Raw genomic sequence first — 19,962 nt, forward strand, 5'->3', positions numbered from 1 at the left:
CGCTAATCCTCAGCCACTCGCCACTCACATTAATCTATTTCTACCTCCATGGTTTGACACGGGCGATTTTAGAATTTCATATGAGATTTTCAGACTTGGTGTAACTGTTTGCTTTCCGTTTTATTTGTTGTTTAATTGATGAAGTTTTGCAATGGCTATATACACACCTTCAATTTAACCCGGCTATTTAGACTGCTGGATGTAGCAAGATATTCCGCTACCCCCCCCCCCCCCCCCCCCACTTCCCCGCCCCGGAGATTCAGTGTTGTACGGCGAAGTTAATTACTTCAAGTATGCTAGCTCCCTCTTTTCAAGAAGTTTTCTGTCTTAAAGAGTACCGGGAAACTATATAGGTAATGACTCAAAATAATCATTAGCATAAAACCTTACTTTGTAACAAGTAATGGCAAGAATTTGATAGCATAAAACATTGTGAGAAACGGCTACCTCTGAGTTGTGACGTGGTTTTCGAGAAAGTTCCACGAATTGATTTTGAGACGGCTCAAAACTAGAATAATTATGAGGTCTCGAAATCAAGCATCCGAAAGCACACAACTTCGTGTGACAAGGGTGTTATTTCTTTTATTATTATCTCGCTATTTCGACGACCAATTAAGTTCAAATTTTCCCAGGTTTGTTATTTTGTGCATGTTGAGGATACACCAAGTGAGAACGAAGACTGGTCTTTGACAATTACCAATAGTGTACAGTGTCTTTATGAATGATCCAAAATAATAACAACATAACTGATCATAAAAATTACTTATTATGACTTTTGTCCACAGTGCTCTAAACGGTCAATTGCCCTGATAATGAATTTCCCTGCCTCCGCTTCTGCAGCCCTCATCATCAGCACGCACCCACGCCGCACGTCCTCCTCTATATAGGGTGCGTTCGTTTAGCTTCCCTGGGTCGACCCCGGTGTGTGGCGGTTTTTACTCCCAGGCCGAACGTGGGTAATTATCTGCACACGTTCGTCCTGGGAAAAAACCCGCCACACACCGGGGTCGACCCAGGGAAGCTAAACGAACGCACCCATAGACTGAACGTCTGACGTCATTCTTCGAGGCTAGGGAATAACGCCAGAGACCGGCAACAAAAACCGGCGTGTAGTTTGACCTTTTCATTTCAAATTCTATTGCGGACTTGAGAGCAGTGTACTGTTTGATTGCATCCAATGGAATCACTGGATATGACAAGCTGGAACCTGAGACAGGGGCCCAGTCCAGTAAGACCATGGAGGTAGACCAACCTCGACCCCATGGTGTGTCGAGCGGTTACAAGTTTGACCGCTCTCTCACCCTGGTATTGGAACATTTGCATATCCAAAATTTTGGATACGTGTATACAAATTCAAATAGTCTGGCTACTTTTCGAAATTCACATCTTCGTACTCTTATTACAGTACCAGATTTAATAGCTTGTTTGTACATTGTTGGTTGCCGGCGGCTGGCTGTACCTATACATATGGAACACATTCTATGTGTAAAGTCGTTGTCCAATCAGGGTCCAAGTAAGAAGTTTCCATCCCAGGGTTCTATTGTGAACATGGTTGAAAATAAAGTAAAACATGGGGATGAGGTTGGGGGGGTATTCAAGTTAAAATGAGTATTTGACGCAGTTTATATATAATGAGAAATATGTAACGTAACGTTAATTTTGCCCACTAACCTGAAACTAAAGCCCATGCAGTTGCGAACTAGCAAAATGTACTTGATATGTTTTGTAAATGATATTGTCAAAGACCAGTATTTACTTGGTGTTTCCCAATATGCATAACATGACATACAAATGAAAATATAGTCCCAGATTCGTCATCGAAGTTGCAAGCAAATAATAAAGGAAAATACACCCTTATTTGTTGCACAAAATCATTGTGTGCTTTCAGATACCTCAAGTCTTTCAGATTCAAGTTTTAGTGGGAATTTACCACATTCACAGAACCTACATTTACCCCAGAGGGAGTCATACGATCGACAGCTCTCCGTTGGTCGTGACCTAGTAAGTTTGTGCTTTTTGAATGGGCTTAACTACCAATATTGAACAAAAATTATTAGTTTGCACGTTTTCAACAAATGGTGATGATGTTTTCAAAAAACGCACTTTTGCGTAAGCCGCAAAATGCACATATTTACCCCCACAATTTCTTTTACAACGTTTACTAAGATCAATTTTGTTTCGCATTTGGCAATAACCCCAAGTTGCCCGTAAAATATAATATAAAAACAAAAATGGCTGGGCCTATTATACAAAAATGGCGTAGGCACCTTTTGTCGAGAAATAATAAAATTAATGGTATAAAGCCTTCGCTGCAAATACTCCAAATCAGATACAAGAAAGTCAAGTTGATTGCATGATAGCAGTTGGACATTGTACTTTGGTACGATTTGAATTTTGAAGTTTGTCAATAAACAACACCAAAACCTGACCTGACCTAATAGGCCTTTTATGAAAAGAACTTCCATAAAACGGCCTCACTGCTGAAAAAAAGGAGGACATCTCGATCTAGAAGCATGGCTACCGTCTGGAAAATTTCTCTCGTGTTCTTGTCCGTCATATGTCTTTCTCAAGCCGAGTGTCCACCTCTCTGGTCAGTATACCAAGGGAACTGCTACCGCTTCTTCGGCCAGAGAAAATCATGGCACGATGCTGAAGCTCACTGCAATGGGTTCTTCACCAGTAAGAGCCAGGCCCATCTTGCGACCATCCGGGATTCCAGTACCAACCACTTACTCATTGAGATGTGGAAAACTTCACTGATTTCAATTGAAGACGAAGGGGATCGTGTTTGGATTGGGCTAAACGACCAAGTCACAGAGGGTGCCTATATTTGGATATCAAGCGGGACACGAGACATACCAACGGGTGTCTGGCTTCCTGGCCAACCAGACGAAGGGGATGGTGAGCATTGCGTTGACTTCTGGAACAATTCTGGCAAAATAGGATGGAATGATGAGAACTGTGCCAAAGAGAATGCATTTATTTGCAAGATGTATATCGGTAGTTACTGATAAAGTAAATAGTTTACAGTATCAGTATTGTAGGTCGACTGACGGCACAGCACCCGAATTGCACACGCATCATCATCGATATCAGACTCGCATGTCTCGACAATATACAACTCTGTACAATACCTTGAGGACAATGACAAACAGCTCCACACAAGAACAATCGCCAAGAGAAGTTCTTCGCATCTTAAGAAGTTCATGAACTTTTCACACACACAGCAATGTGTAAAGTTGTGCATGCTTTTGTTCGCTGTATCATGCATTATGTAAACATGTAACTGATGAAATCACAAACTCATTTTAAACGCAAAGTTAAGTATACCTTTGGTTTTTGGAACCGTTCAAGTGTTTAATCCTGAGTGTGAACATTTCATTTCATAAGGTGAGAGCGCCTTTGGGATAAATTATCACCGGAAATTCGGACCGAATAATGTCCACGCTGGAAGTATAGTTATATCCCTAGTACGAAAACACTATTTGAGAAACGTCACTGACAGTTAACGCTTCTCAGATTCAAATTTTTGATAGAACCTGATACATGTTTCCATTAAAATGCATTACCACATTATTTCGAAATGAAATGTTTCTAAAATAATGCTCTCCTCCACTGATGGACGGAAGCTACTGTGTAGGCTCTAACATAAAGCTTTTACTGTCATAAATGTTAAGGGTGACTAAAACCAAGCGTGTACCTTCCCTTTAAAGGCACTGTACTATTATTAGTAATTACTCAAAAATAGTAGTGAAAAACGGCTCCCTGTGAAGTATTGCAGTTTTTGAGAACTGAGATATATCTCACTAAATTAAAATACTTCAGACTATCTGAAGCACACAATATTGTGCAACAATGGTGTCCTTCATTATTCTATTCCAACTTTGATATAGTCGATAGTCAAAATTGTCACGGACTCAGTGTTATAAGCCATCGTTTGGACACACATGTGAGAAAACCGGTCTTAGTCACACATTGTGTCCAGTACCTTTAGTGGTTTCAATGATGGTCAAAATAATTACATACCCAAAATTGTCCGTAAATATTGCGCCTATATCGGGAACTACCTCGTGTAATTCTGAGTTCTGATAAAACACGTTGCGATCAGAAAAGAACAAAAAATAAATGTTCACAGAATTTACAAACAAATTACAGGGTTTACAGAAGGTAATGGTGAAAGACTTCTCTTGAAATATTATTCCATGAAATACTTTACTATTTGAGAAAACATTAAAACAATCATAAACACATATCATGACACGGCGAAACGTGCGGAAACAATGGTGGGTTTTCCCGTTATTTTCTCCCGACTCCGATGACCGATTGAGCCTAAATTTTCACTGGTTTGTTATTTATATGTAAGTTGTGATACACGAAGTGTGGGATGGGCCTTTGGACAATACTGTTTACCGAAAGTGTCCAACGAGTTTATGACGCAGTTTAAAATGGGGAAATTATAACCAACGTTAATTTCACCCATTAACCTGAAACTAAAGTCCATGCACTTGAGAACAATGCTAGAAAAATGCACTTAACACGTTTTGTAAATATTGTCCAAGACCAGTATTTACTTGATCTTTCCCAACATGCATAATAGTATGACACACACGTGACAATCTGGGTCCAACTTTGTCATCAAAGTTGCAGGCAAAATTAAATAATGAAAGGAAATACACCCCTTTATTGCCGCACAAAATCATTGTGTGATCTCATGCCTGAAGTCTTTAACGGATTCAAGTTTTTACAAAAGCTACATTACCTCCGAGAGGGGTCAGTTGTTATTTAGGCTATCGACAGCTCTCCGGTGCTCGTGACCAAGTTAGTTGGTATGCTTTTTGAATAGACTTGAATTACCAAACGTGTCCATGCAATAAACATTAATTATTAGTTTGTACGTTTTCAATGAATTTATTTGCATGATGTATATCGGTAGTTATTGATTAGTAGTTTACATTTATCAGCATTGTAGGTCGATTGAAGTCCGCACCGCACCGGAAGCCACCTCTCATCATCGATGTCAGACTTTCATGTCTCGACTTTACAACTCCGTACAACTTGAGGACAATGACGAGCAGCTCCACACATTGACAATCGCCTAGATAAATTCTTATCTTAAGAAGTTCATGAAGTTAAACTTTACACACACACAACAATGTGTAAACTTGTGCATGCATTTGTTTGCGGTATCATGCATTATATAAACATGACTGTACCTGATAAACTCACAAACTCATTTTCAAGGCAAATTATACCTTCAAATAAAATAAAATACTTCAGACTATGGTGTCCTTCATTATTCTCTTCAATGGAAATTGAGTCAAATTTTTTTACGGACTCAGTGTTATAAGCCTACCAGTGAGAAAACTCGTCTTTGCCACAATAGTCAATCGTGTCCAGTGCCTTTAGTGGTTTCAATGATGGTTAAAATATTTACCAAATTACTTAAAACTGAACGACTGTGTCGAATCTGAGAAAATAAAAACAAAGTTTCGAGTCGGCATTTTGAAATGTTTTTTAAATTAAAATTAATGCATTTTTATCGGCCTGATCACAATATTTTCTTACATGAGTCACTTCAATAGTCAGATATTTCGAATTGTTTACTGTGAAAAAACTTTTAAATATGGTCTAATGCAAAAACATTGTTTTTTGTCGAATCAAAGTTTTTGTAATTTCAGTAGCCTGGAGGTTGAAGTAATCAATGGTCATGAAGTAGTGACATTATGCGCTAAATCAAACAGAGGGATTATAATCGGCTAAAAGGTCCCGTTGGCTATATGTGTTTTGCTAAAAGTTTATAAAGAATTTGATTAGTTTATGTGACTGTGAACAAAAATTGAAAGAGTTTATAGTTTCATGTTTGTTTTTTACCTTTAACGTTTCAACTGAATGTTTATAATTCTTTTACTAAAAACAAAAATACATTACAATAATTTAGTTTAAATTCTGAAGTATGGCCCGAACTTTGGACAATCAATCTTAGAGTAAATAGTCCACGATCGGCTGTTTCTGGCACTTGAGCGTCATTTCAATGTTTTGTACTCACTGATGACTTAACATTGTTCATTGAATTATCTCTCTCCGTAAATACACATAAGAGGTTTCTTGGACTTCACAACCTGGGTGTGGTCGGCCTCGTAGCGGGTGCTGTTGTTGACTTGGCAAATTCGATCCCCTCTCCATAAATGCTGCACGTTGAAGGAGCGACACCTGGGGTCGTATTGGCACTCAGCGGCGCAGGCACGGACGTTGCTGGTCGGTATCTCTCGTAAGGTGTGGCCGGTCAGACACGAAGCAAGCAGGCGCCATTGCTTCAACTTGACTTCCTCGCCTTTGCAGAAAACTTGATTGATGTTTGAGCATCTATGATCTACCCATTTACCGACATATGGGGTTTGGTGTAGAAGCTCAGCACAGTTTCTATCAGCTAAGCCGTCTGGCTTGCCCCGTACCAGTTCCTATACCCGCCGTTGTCTGAAGTGCAGTCCCACTGCCCTTCAATCTCTATATCATTGCAACCAATCCACGTCTGACCGAAAAGTAACACAGCTTTACTCAGTATATAGTTATTTTCCTCCAACGATGAATGCGCAACCATTTCCCCTCCCATCTCCCGACATTTCAATCTCCCTGCTTGCCAAGTTATTGGTCCTCCTTTAATATGTTTGTAGCAAGAGCCGCCCCATGACTCCCAGCCGAATGGACACAACATCCGAGGCTTACACGAATGAGCAGAACTCATACCAATGGTGAAGAGAATCAACAAAACAGAAGGCAAACAAAATCCTCCCATTTTGTTTCAGAGAGTCAAATCTCGGAAAGTCTCGGAATCTCTTGTGTGGATTTAGCAAGTCTAAAGTATCACCACTCGGCACACCGATCGTTTGCTTTACACACGAAAGCAGCTCACAAGAACTCCCTTCCTCTTCAAATAATAAGCCTTGTACAAACGATAACTCTTGATCTGCTCTTTCTCGGTGATGGTTATTTCTGCAGCAAAAGCATGAAACATCAGAGGGTCGAACTCGGGTTGTTTCTGATGCAGTCGAGGTATAGGGCCTATACAGACAGAAAGCTCAGTTGTGTGGTTCTTTAATCGCTGTTTCTGCACAGTAACTGACACTATATCGATGTGTTTATTATAAGAACAAATGGAGAGAGTCGAGTTGATCTGGCGATTGCTTAGAGGTCAACTAAATGTTGGTTTTCCTGTACAGTATGTATAGAAACAGAGTCTGGGTCCATCACAGTGTTTGTTGTATCTGGAACTAAACCACGACACCGTCAAGCTTCAATCACAAGACAATACTGGGAACAAACCTCCGTACGTATTAATAAGGCTTGTTCGCCTCAACTAATCGATTGAATGAAACTGACGATTCAATTCCGACCAATCAGCGACTTACACCGATTTTAACTAAGGGCAAATAATTACAGCAACTGAAATGCAAATTAAAGGTTGGCCCAGATTCATCAGAAACACGATCTTTGCCGCAAGGGAGCAGCGGAAGGGAGATAACAATAGACTCTATATATTGTGTGGGGGGTGCTTTGGACAACCTTGACCATCAACTGACTAAATAACGTTCTGGTTTATTTTCAACCAGTAAATAATCCTTTTTGAAAAAAAACGTTCATTAAATAATCACAAAGCCTTAAGACACTATTGGTAATTACTCAAAATAATTATCATCACAAAACTTTTCTTGATTGCCAGTAATGGGGAGAGGTTGATAGTATAAAACATTGTGAGAAACAGCTCCCTCTGAAGTGACGTATTTTCGAGAAAGAAGTAATTTTCGAGAAAGAAGTTTGATTTCGAGACCTCAAGTTAGGTCTCGAAATCAAGCATCAGAAAGCACACATTTCGTGTCACAAGTGTGTTTTTTTCTTTCATTATTATCTCGCAACCGATTGAGCTCAAATTTCCACAGGTTGTTTATGCATATGTTGAGATACGGCAAGTGAGAAGACTGGTCTTTGACATTTACCAAATTGTGTCCACTGCCTTTAACTGTGGGGTACAATACGGTGTCATGCTTGTGGATCTTGATGGCCTCTCTGGTGCGTCGAGGGTGCCACGCCTGGATTGGAGCGATGATTTCTGCTGCTTCCCAGTTCAATCGGTGGTCAGTGATGTGGGAAAGCTTGACGATAGCGGATTTATCGAAGTCTCCCCTCCTTCCGTGTGCTCGGTTTTCCTTAAGTCTATGTGGGAAGGTTACGCCCGGTTTCCCCGACATAAACCTTATCACATTCGCATGGAATGCGATAGACTCCGGCATGGGTGGAGGGGTCCTTCTTAGCTTTGAGCGATTTGAGAGAGCCATGGAGTTTCTTCGGAGCGGAGTGATTCACCGGTCCTTGATCATCACGCATCATCGAGTTCAACTTCTCAACTTCCCGCCTGTACTTCCCTCCTTCGTCCATCACCAAACTAATCCGCCGCCCAGCTAGTACTTAAGCAGGAATACCGGACACTTCAGCACCTCGCAAACTCGGCACCTGCAAACTCGACACCTTGCAAACTCGGCACCGAGCAATATTACCTCGAAGAGTGAAGTGTTTAAAACATAAAGTATAACGTACGTGTACTTTACACATTACAAAATGGTTTGATAGTTATTAGTAGCTTTGTAAACGCTGTTAATGGCAAAATCACTAGTTATATATATGGCCGGGGGGTTGATAAGAATTCCCCCGACTCTCGAGAAAATTTGGGCCCCAATCAGGAAATTGACCGTGGCGCCCGCACCGTTGTTCAGTCAACAAGTTTTACAAATGTTGTTTCTAGGCTGAAATTGCGTCCATATCGGTCAAACTGCGGCACAATCTCGTCCGTCGGACAACTCGTCCGTTCGGACAACTCGACGGTTCAGACAAGTCGACAAGTATAGCCCACCCTTCGTGTGTCTTACCAAATATTGTGAATTGTCTAGCTCCTGCTCGTGTATTCGGATGGCCCAAGGTATACAGGATTTTTTTTTAAACAAACCTGCGGAGACCATAGAGCTATAAAATGGCTGAGACTCGGAAGTGTTTTGTGGTTATAACAATCCATCAACAGAGGGCGCTATTTACAAATAACAGTCTCCAAATTTTTGGCAACTCTTACGATGCCATGGGTAGGCTACTGCTTGAGTGTCATCACCCGCAGCATGTGCAGGCGACACCTACTATCTATACTATTAAAAGCGTAACCCGCGGCATCTTGGATTGAAAATTAGAAGGTCCAGTGGCATGGCATCCTTGTGGAATCCAACACAGTTGTGTCGTTACAGACGTCGGGTTGCAAGTCTACAAAACCCTGAACCGAACTCCCTCCTACGAGTTGTCTGATTGGCTGGAGTCACGAGCGATATCTCCTTACATGTGTGGTTGTCTGGTTTTGAAATGGGCCACCTGTTGGTCGAAGGGGGAAGCCGTAGGCTGCACACAGAGTCACCTCTGTGGTTGTCTGGTTTTGATATGGGCCACCTGTTGGTCTAAGGGGGGGCTGGGTTTTGATATGGACCACCTGTTGGTCTAGGGGGGTGCTGTAGGCTGCACACAGAGCCACCTCTTTAGGTTTGAAGTGGGTGGCAACCTTGGACTCCAATTAACATTCCAGAGTGACTCATTGATGTTTCGCAGAGGGGTAAATGGCATGGTGTATGTACCATTTTGTACAGGGGGGTTAATTTCGCGTGTTAAATAAAAAACATTAGGCTTAAATACATGCATCTGTTACATATGTGTTTATTACCATTAAGTCACTCATGTAGGCCTACCCAACTTTCCAGCATTTTTTAAACGCATCAAACAGCAACCCATTGTTGTACAACTTTATTTGTTCCATTTAACTCTGCACCATTAGTCGTACAGTCAATATGTCGTCTTCCCCCACACACAGAACGTACACACGCAAAAGTTGAAACATTTCCAAAAAGAAATTAAACACATTACTGATTCTTTTCATATACATTGTATGGGCTTTGCCAGTTAAACCTACAAAAGAGTACATTAAATCACCGTTTAAGAATAGTATGCTTTCATAGTGACGAACTTTGTGAAACATCAACGGCTGTTTTGAAGCTGTAAACGAACATTCCATTCAAAGTTTTGAAGCAACAAAATTGTTAGAACGCAGTTTGGTCAGGACTCAGGATGTAGATTTTGCCAAATCCGTTTTGTATTAAGCAATCGGCCGTCGGGTTTTGTTGTCGAAAGAGCCTTCATGTGTAGCTGAATCGGGTACATTTTACGAATTTCTCCTTACAAAATGAACCAAACTGACCTACAATGTACAAACCCTTAAAACAACAATGCAAATGTTTTCTGAAAGTGAATTAAGTGAGAGGATGTAGGGCTAGCTGGCATACAAACCCTCAAAATAACTTAGCGAATGTTTTCTGACAGTGAATTAAGTGAGAGAATGTAGGAGTAGTTATTAAAGATCAATAAAATTACCGTTTCTGTTATTTTAGTTCGTATAGGGTTCCACAGATAATTATGATAACATATAATTGGATGTTTTATCAGGGGACTTCGTCACGCGGGGCGCGCGCCCCGGCAGATGTTCACCAGAAAGTTTACATGAGAATTAATTGATATGAGAATAAACTAAAAATTATTTAGGCCGACGCTCTGTTACTCCCAAAAGTGGTGGTAAAAACAGTAGATTAGATGTTGCACAGCATATTCCGAAAACTCGCTTTATTTGGTGCTCCGACAACTTTGTTTGCGTCGTTGGACGTACGCTCAATAAATCACGATGAATGGGGCCTTAGATTCTAAAATCGTGTACACCTCATTGGAAAGAAAGCAAAAATCATTCAACAGTTATAGCAACCAATCATTAAATAATTTTATTTTCAATACAATTTTGCAGAAATTAACTTTGTCGTTAAAGTCCATACCAACTGATGTAGCCTTGCTCAAGGCAGTCGCATTATTCGCTCCGAAAAGACGCAGCTGTAAACCCACCCGCCGTATACCCTGTGCATGGTGTGTACGATCACACCGAATGACCAACCCGTATACACACTGTCACATCGCACGAATACTGTTCACACAAGTCATCGCACTCGTACACCACTAACCGCATGCGGAGGCCGTCAGGCCGACAGCCTTGTCGGATCTGTATCTTCCCGTTTTAATGTGTTGTATTGAAAAAATTCCAATAGTGGACGAAATTGGGGGGGCTCGAGGATATGCTAGTATGCAGCTCATGAATATGTATATCGTTCGTCAGACCTATCAGACAACACAGGATGTGAGGCAAATGAATTATTCATTTTGACGTCCAATCACGCACTTCCCTTATCACGACCTTTGGACCCTATCATGCGTCCGTGGTGGTGGTGTGTGAGGTAAACATGACTCGTCTTTCGCGGGCATTATGGTAATGAGCTGACCGTGGGAACTCTTCGCTTATTATAGTAATGAGGTCAGTGGCTTCAACACAGATCCTACAAGGCTGTCGGCCTGACGGCCTCCGCATGCGGATAGTGTACGGGGGCATCGTGTCGTGCGATGTTACGCACAGTGAATACGGGTGGGTTTTACGCACAGTGAATACGGGTGGGTTTTTATACAGCGGCGGTCTTTTTTCGGAGTGAATAATTCGACTGCCTTGAGCAAGGCTACAACTGATGCGGTTTTGTTTAATCTGCTGTATACCATAACCTCTTCGAAGCTTCCTTTTCAGTCTGATAAACTCCGCGGCTATGAGTGGCTGTGATTATGAGTTTGTTTTAAAAGAGGGTACCACTTTCATACAAGCCTTTTTAATCGCATTTCTCCTCTGCTATTACTATTAGCAGCGGTGATAATTGTTGAGGGGGAGACCAGACTTAGACCACTCAAATCCGTGGCTATCGGTGACTATGGATTTGTTGCTAAGGGAACCAAATACCACTGCTGATTCCCCATCAGATTGTTATACATCGGCTGATTGGCCCATCTCGATATAAATTAACCAAAACTGGACGTACAGACCCTCAAAATAACAAGGCAAATGTTTCACAAAGTTCGTAACAATAATGAAAGCAGTTTGGGCGGGACTCAGGATGTACATTTTGCCAAGTGTAACTCAATTATACCAAATGTGCTCAACACAATAAAATAATTGTGTGTCATTGGAGCAGTGTACGTGCTATATTTTTAGTCGTCTAAGCATTATTACCCTTACAGTCATCTTTGCTGGGAAATACTCAGTGCAGTGGATAAAATTGACACAATGACAAAAGCCGATTGAATTAAAACTATGCGTAAAAGAGGCGAAACATAATCCACATTACGGATAATGCGTTGGCCCGCTCGATCAACACTAAAATATTACGAAATACCCCAAATATCATGCCAAGTACCATCATTGCCAAGTATACCCGTCCCCAATATTAAAGCTCAATTCCAGATACAAAGACCAATTCCTTTAGTTGGAGAACGCACGAGAGAAGGTGAGGATAGGAGGCGACGCGTCGCGACGTTTCACATCTAAGTTGTGCACGCTCAACAATTAATTGTTATCAAAATACAATATTAATGACAAATTTCCATACCGATCATAAACACAATTTTTTATCCAATCCTACGAAATGATTATCACCTGTAAGAATACCTCCCTTGCCCCCACATGCTAGTTACATTTTAAAAGAAATCCAGCCTTCTTTTTATTTGGTCGTTATTATACACAATTTTTTTCATATGAGCAGTGAAGTGTATTGCCTACTGCTAGATGTATAGGGCCTAACTTCATTATGACTGTATAAGCACAGAAAAACTTGCTTAGCACTGAATAGCTTTAACAGAAAATTGGTTACCAGCAACAACTACATTTTAAGTTTACATCGTTGTGATCGGTGGCCCGGGGCTAACTTTTTTTCCCCAAAACGACACTGCAATGATTTGATAAAAGAGCAGGCCAATTTCATTATGACGTAATCTGACGGAAAGAGCAAACACAGCGGCAGGGGAAAACATTTATTGCAATGCAGTTTGGAAAAAAAAATCGGGCCCGGGGTTGGGGGTTGGGGTTGGGGTTGGGACGGGGATGGGTTGGGGGTTGGGGTTGGGGTTGGGACGGGGATGGGACTGGCAATGGGGGGGGGGGGGGGGGTAATGCTTCTCATACTGTGTTCTTCTAGGGAATATTTCTCCTATTTCGAACATGTTATTTAACTCTTAAATTTAATGGCAATAAATTTAGTATACAGAGCTTTGATTAGTACATTTGCATCGTTAATTTGAGAAACATTTCACTCATAATTGGAAAACGGGTATCATTTTTTATTTCTAAAAATATTGTATATAGGATGGGGTAAATGGAACCTTTTCAGGAAACATGCTAATTACATTAATTCTCGCATGCGCACGGCCCATAATGGTTGGCAAACGCCATGGAGTTGTGCACTAAGCAGACGCACAATCACGTCTGCGTCACCATTACCCGTGTATAAAACAGCCCAATCGATGTTCCCTAATGTTTTGCCAACCAAGTTAGTGCGCACGTGCAGTCATATTCCATGAAAAGGGTACATTAGTTTGATGCATAGAGCTATAAACATGTATATAGCTCTATTGTTTGATGGCAATTACTAGTTAACAACAGGGTAGACCACGTGAAGCTTTTCATCTCCCACCCCACAAATGGCAGTTAAAAGTGTCCTTAATACATCGTTCAAGGCAGTGGACACTTCTGGTAATTACTCAAAATAATTATAAACATAAAACCTTACTTGGTACTGAGTAATGGGGAGAGGTTGATGGTATAAAACATTGTGAAAAACGGCTCCCTCTGAAATAATTTTCAAAAAATTTGATTTCGAGACCTCAACTTAAGAATTTGAGGTCGTGTGACCATGGTGCGACAAGGGTGTTTATTCTTTCGTTAATATTTCGCAACTTCGATGACCGATTGAGCTCAAATTTTATGCATATGATGAGATACACCAACTGTGAAGACTAGTTTTTGACAATTACCAATAGTGTCCACTGTCATTAACACGCTATAAATAAACACTTAAGACATTGTCATGACCTTGTAATTAAATAATACGTAAAAATATGTTTGGTGAATAGATCTATACAAACCAGTATTATATAGTATTATATATTGTTTGATGACAATAACAAGGTAGACCACGTGAAGGTTGTCATCTCCCACCCCACAAATAACAGTTAAAGGGAATCTTAATACATCCTTAATGGGTACTCAATAAATAACACTAAAGACAATGTCATGACCTTGTAGTTAAAAAATTGTTTGGTGCATAGAGCTATACAAATAAGTATTTATATAGCTCTATTGTTGGATGACAAACAGTTAACAACAGGGTGTACCACGTGAAGGTTGTCATCTCCCACCCCGCAAATAACAGTTAAAGGAATCTTATTAGATCCTTAATGGTACTAAACACCATACAAATGAACACTAAAGACAATGCCATGACCTATAGAGCTATACATACAGGTATTTATATAGCTCTATTGTTTGATGACAATTAGTTAAGAACCGGGTGGACCACGTGAAGGTTGTCATCTCCCACCCCACAAATAACAGTTAAAGGAGTCTTAATACATCATTAATGGGTACTCAACACCCTATAAATAACACTATAATAAAGACAATGTCATGACCTTGTAATTAAAACATTGGTTTGGTGCATAGAGCTATACAAACAAGTATATATAGTTCTATTGTTCGATGACAATTAGTTAACAACAGGGTGGACCACGTGAAGGTTGTCATCTCCCAACCCACAAATAACAGTTAAAGGAATCTTAATACATCCTTAGTGGGTACTCAACACCCTATAAATAACACTAAAGACAATGTCATGACCTTGTAATTAAAAAATAAGTTTGGTGCATAGAGCTATACAAACAAGTATTATATAGCTCTATTGTTTGATGACAAATAGTTAACAACAGGGTGGACTACGTGAAGGTTGTCATCTCCCACCCCACAAATAACAGTTTAAGGAATCTTAATACATTCTTAATGGTACTAAACACCATATAAATAACACTAAAGACAATGTCATGACCTGGTAATTAAAACATTGTTTGATGCAAAGAGCTATACAAACAAGTGTTATATAGCTCTATTATTGGATGACAATTAGTTAAAAACAGGGTGGACCACGTGAAGGTTGTCATCTCCCAACCCACAAATAAAAGTTAAAGAAATCTTAATAGATCCTTATAGGTACTAAACACACATTAAATTAACACTAAAGACAATGTCATGACCAATATAATTAAAACATTGGTTTGGTGCACAGAGCTATACAAACAAGTATTATATAGCTCTATTGTTTGATGACAATTAGTTAACAACAGGGTGGACCACATGAAGGTTGTCATCTCCCACCCCGCAAATAACAGTTACAGGAATCTTAATACATCCTTAATGGTACTAAACACCATATAAATAACACTAAAGACAATGTCATGACCTTGTAATTAAAACACTGGTTTGGTGCATAGAGCTAACTAAACAAGTATATATAGTTCTATTGTTCGATGACAATTTAACAACAGGGTGGACCACGTGAAGGTTGTCATCTCCCAACCCACAAATAACAGTTAAAGGGGATCTTTATACATCGTTAATAGGTACTAAACACACAATAAATAAACACTAAAGACAATGTCATGACCAATATAATTAAAACATTGGTTTGGTGCATAGAGCTATACAAACAAGTATATATAGCTGTATTGTTTGATGACAATTAGTTAACAACAGGGTGGACCACGTGAAGGTTGTCATCTCCCAACCCACAAATAAAAGTTAAAGAAATCTTAATAGTTCCTTATAGGTACTAAACACACATTAAATTAACACTAAAGACAATGTCATGACTAGGACTAGTCATGACCAATATAATTAAAACATTGGTTTGGTGCATAGAGCTATACAAACAAGTATATATAGCTCTATTGTTTGATGACAATTAGTTAACAACAGGGTGGACCACGTGAAGGTTGTCATCTCCCACCCCACAAATAACAGTTAAAGGAATCTTAATAGATCCTTAATGGTACTAAACACACATTAAATTAACACTAAAGACAATGTCATGACCAATATAATTAAAACATTGGTTTGGTGCATAGAGCTATACAAACAAGTATATATAGCTCTATTGTTTGATGACAATTAGTTAACAACAGGGTGGACCACATGAAGGTTGTCATCTCCCACCCCGCAAATAACAGTTACAGGAATCTTAATACATCCTTAATGGTACTAAACACCATATAAATAACACTAATAACAATGTCATGACCTTGTAATTAAAACATTGGTTTGGTGCATAGAGCTATACAAACAAGTATATATAGCTCTATTATTGGATGACAATTAGTTAAAAACAGGGTGGACCACGTGAAGGTTGTCATCTCCCAACCCACAAATAAAAGTTAAAGAAATCTTAATAGATCCTTATAGGTACTAAACACACATTAAATTAACACTAAAGACAATGTCATGACCAATATAATTAAAACATTGGTTTGGTGCACAGAGCTATACAAACAAGTATTATATAGCTCTATTGTTTGATGACAATTAGTTAACAACAGGGTGGACCACATGAAGGTTGTCATCTCCCACCCCGCAAATAACAGTTACAGGAATCTTAATACATCCTTAATGGTACTAAACACCATATAAATAACACTAAAGACAATGTCATGACCTTGTAATTAAAACACTGGTTTGGTGCATAGAGCTAACTAAACAAGTATATATAGTTCTATTGTTCGATGACAATTTAACAACAGGGTGGACCACGTGAAGGTTGTCATCTCCCAACCCACAAATAACAGTTAAAGGGGATCTTTATACATCGTTAATAGGTACTAAACACACAATAAATAAACACTAAAGACAATGTCATGACCAATATAATTAAAACATTGGTTTGGTGCATAGAGCTATACAAACAAGTATATATAGCTCTATTGTTTGATGACAATTAGTTAACAACAGGGTGGACCACGTGAAGGTTGTCATCTCCCACCCCACAAATAACACTTAAAGGAATCTTAATACATCCTTAATGGTACTAAACACCCTATAAATAAACACTAAAGACAATGTCATGACCTGGTAATTAAAACATTGGTTTGATGCAAAGAGCTATACAAACAAGTGTTATATAGCTCTATTGTTGGATGACAAATAGTTAACAACAAGGTGGACCACGTGAAGGTTGTCATCTCCCACCCCACAAATAACAGTTAAAGGAATCTTAATACATCCTTAATGGTACTAAACACCATATAAATAACACTAAAAACAATGTCACGACCTTGTAATTAAAACTGTGGTTTGGTGCATAGAGCTATACAAACAAGTATTATATAGCTATATTGTTCGATGACAATTAGTTAACAACAGGGTGGACCACGTGAAGGTTGTCATCTCCCACCCCACAAACAACAGTTAAAGGAATCTTAATACATCCTTAATGGTACTAAACACCATATAAATAACACTAAAGACAATGTCATGACCTGGTAATTAAAACACTGGTTTGGTGCATAGAGCTAACTAAACAAGTATATATAGTTCTATTGTTCGATGACAATTTAACAACAGGGTGGACCACGTGAAGGTTGTCATCTCCCACCGCACAAATAAAAGTTAAAGAAATCTTAATAGATCCTTATAGGTCCTAAACACACATTAAATAAACACTAAAGACAATGTCATGACCAATATAATTCAAACATTGGTTTGGTGCATAGAGCTATACAAACAAGTATATATAGCTCTATTGTTTGATGACAATTAGTTAACAACAGGGTGGACCACGTGAAGGTTGTCATCTCCCACCCCACAAATAACAGTTAAAGGAATCTTTATACATCCTTAATGGTACTAAACACCATATAAATAACACTAAAGACAATGTCATGACCTTGTAATTAAAACATTGGTTTGATGCATAGAGCTATACAAACAAGTATTATAAAGCTCTATTGTTTGATGACAATTAGTTAACAACAGGGTGGACCACGTGGAGGTTGTCATCTCCCACCCCACAATCAGTTAAAGGGGATCTTTATACATCGTTAATGGGTACTCAACACACTATAAAAAAACACTAAAGACAACGTCATGACCTTGTAATTAAAACCTTGTTAATGAGAACTCAATTACCCTTAATACCATGTCGCTGTCATGATCTATGTAATTATAAAACCTCTAGTTAATGAGAACTCAAATGACCTTAATGAATACCTTGGACAATGTCAAGACCTTTGTAATTATAAAACCTTGTTAATGAGTACTCAAACAAAGACAAGGTCATGAATTTTGACATTACAAACTTTAATTAACCCTATGTGTGTCACAATATTTTACATGTCCTCATACAGTAGATAATAATAATAAAAACATGGTGGCCACCATGTAAGGGTTCCACAGAACAGATACCATGTAAACAATAAGAATAATAAAAAATTACAATAGGAATGAAATAAACTTCATCCAGAGTTAAGTATTTTAGCAATGAGGACAAAAACTGTTTCATGTCAACTTCCAAGAATGAATAAAACAGGCCAACGAATAGTGAAATTTACAAAAAAAAAAGATTTTGTGTTATTTTAAATGGGAAAATATCAATCTATCTAGCCTATGTCGCTCCATACTGTAGAAGGAAGGTCTCTTCGTCACCATTCCACCTTGATCTTTCTTGTGCTTGTCGCTTCCATGTGAAGCTTCCACGTGAAGCTTCCACATTCTGTTGTGCCGTCCATCCAAGGCCAACTTGATCTGCCTCTTCGTGTTCTTGGGATTCATTTTGTTATACAATGTGTCCATCTGTTGACATGACGCCTTAGATGAGGTGGTGAAGAAAGAGTTTTATGATACTGTGTAAGGTGGCTCAGCATCTTCACGTTAATCCTGTAATAATATGATCAAACATAAAGAGAAAACAGTTTTAACTGTTTATTTGTGGTCACTATTATACACTCATCTTTGACCTTTAAACTCAAATCTTAGTATAAAAACTAAGATTTAACTAAGGTTTTAATTTAAAGGTCAAAGATGAGTGTGTAATAATAACCACAAAATGGCTTTTTATAAAGCATGCATATCTCTCACTCAGTGACGCTCCTGGCAGTTTAACATAAAGTATTCGTGCAAGGTAACTTGGGACTATGTTTTAATTATGAGACGTAAGAAATGTATATTTTCTGCCTACCTTCAAATTCCACTTGGGACCCTGGTCCATATTGACGGAGGGCAGAAAAGCAGTCGTCACAATCATCTGAAAGAAAATAACAATGAACTCACATCAGGATGAACCATATGAAAACAAATATAGATCATCAGGGCTCATGTTACAACGCTGCTTAAGCTCCACAGGGAAGCACAAAATAATTATGCCAAAATACCGTGTCACATGTACAATTTATGACTAGTATCCTGCTTTTGTTTTGGTTAGCAAAAAACTGTTAAGCAATATTTTCTGCTTAAACAGCCAGATGAAATTTGGCCCTGATAACAAAACAGGACGATGCTGAATAAAGAAGAACTTTTTCCAGATACGAACATAGTCTTGATTGTCTACAGAAAAAAATGTACTCCTTTTGAAGTAGAGAGTGAGGCATCCAGGTACAGTGACAGGTTGATTCAAGCAACTTCGTTAGATGGTTCAGTAAACGTCGCAGTCAGTCATTAAACAGCCAACCTGAATAACACATCAAAAGAAAACTAAAACAAGAAGGTTCTGAATTAATCAGAGCTTTTACAGGATTGAAATTGTTATATTTTAAATTCATCAAGCAGCCATCTTGAATAGCACATCTAAAGAAATCTATAAAAAAGAAGTTTCTGAATTAAAAGGAGCTTTATACAGATTGGAATTGTTATAAACTTCTTTGGCTAAAGAAAAAAATATATACCTTTTGAAGTAGTAAGTAAGGCGTCCAACTACAGCGACAGGTCGATTCCAGCAA

General features: G+C 38.9%; 1 protein-coding gene across 1 annotated transcript; it reads left to right on the forward strand.

The window, feature by feature from the left end:
- The first annotated feature begins 1,051 nt into the window (after window positions 1–1,051).
- Window positions 1,052–6,081, forward strand: LOC139939151 (alpha-N-acetylgalactosamine-specific lectin-like). Its single transcript, XM_071934912.1, has one exon. The coding sequence runs from the start codon at window positions 2,514–2,516 to the stop codon at window positions 3,009–3,011; it is 498 nt and encodes a 165-aa protein (XP_071791013.1). The 5' UTR covers window positions 1,052–2,513; the 3' UTR covers window positions 3,012–6,081.
- Window positions 6,082–19,962: the final 13,881 nt, after the last annotated feature.

Source organism: Asterias amurensis, chromosome 6, assembly GCF_032118995.1.
Source record: "Asterias amurensis chromosome 6, ASM3211899v1".
Taxonomy (NCBI): Eukaryota; Metazoa; Echinodermata; class Asteroidea; order Forcipulatida; family Asteriidae; genus Asterias; species Asterias amurensis.

Excerpts from the sequence above, each read along its gene's own strand:
- LOC139939151 (XM_071934912.1), top strand. The coding sequence starts at position 2,514 with ATGGCTACCGTCTGGAAAATTTCTCTCGTGTTCTTGTCCGTCATATGT.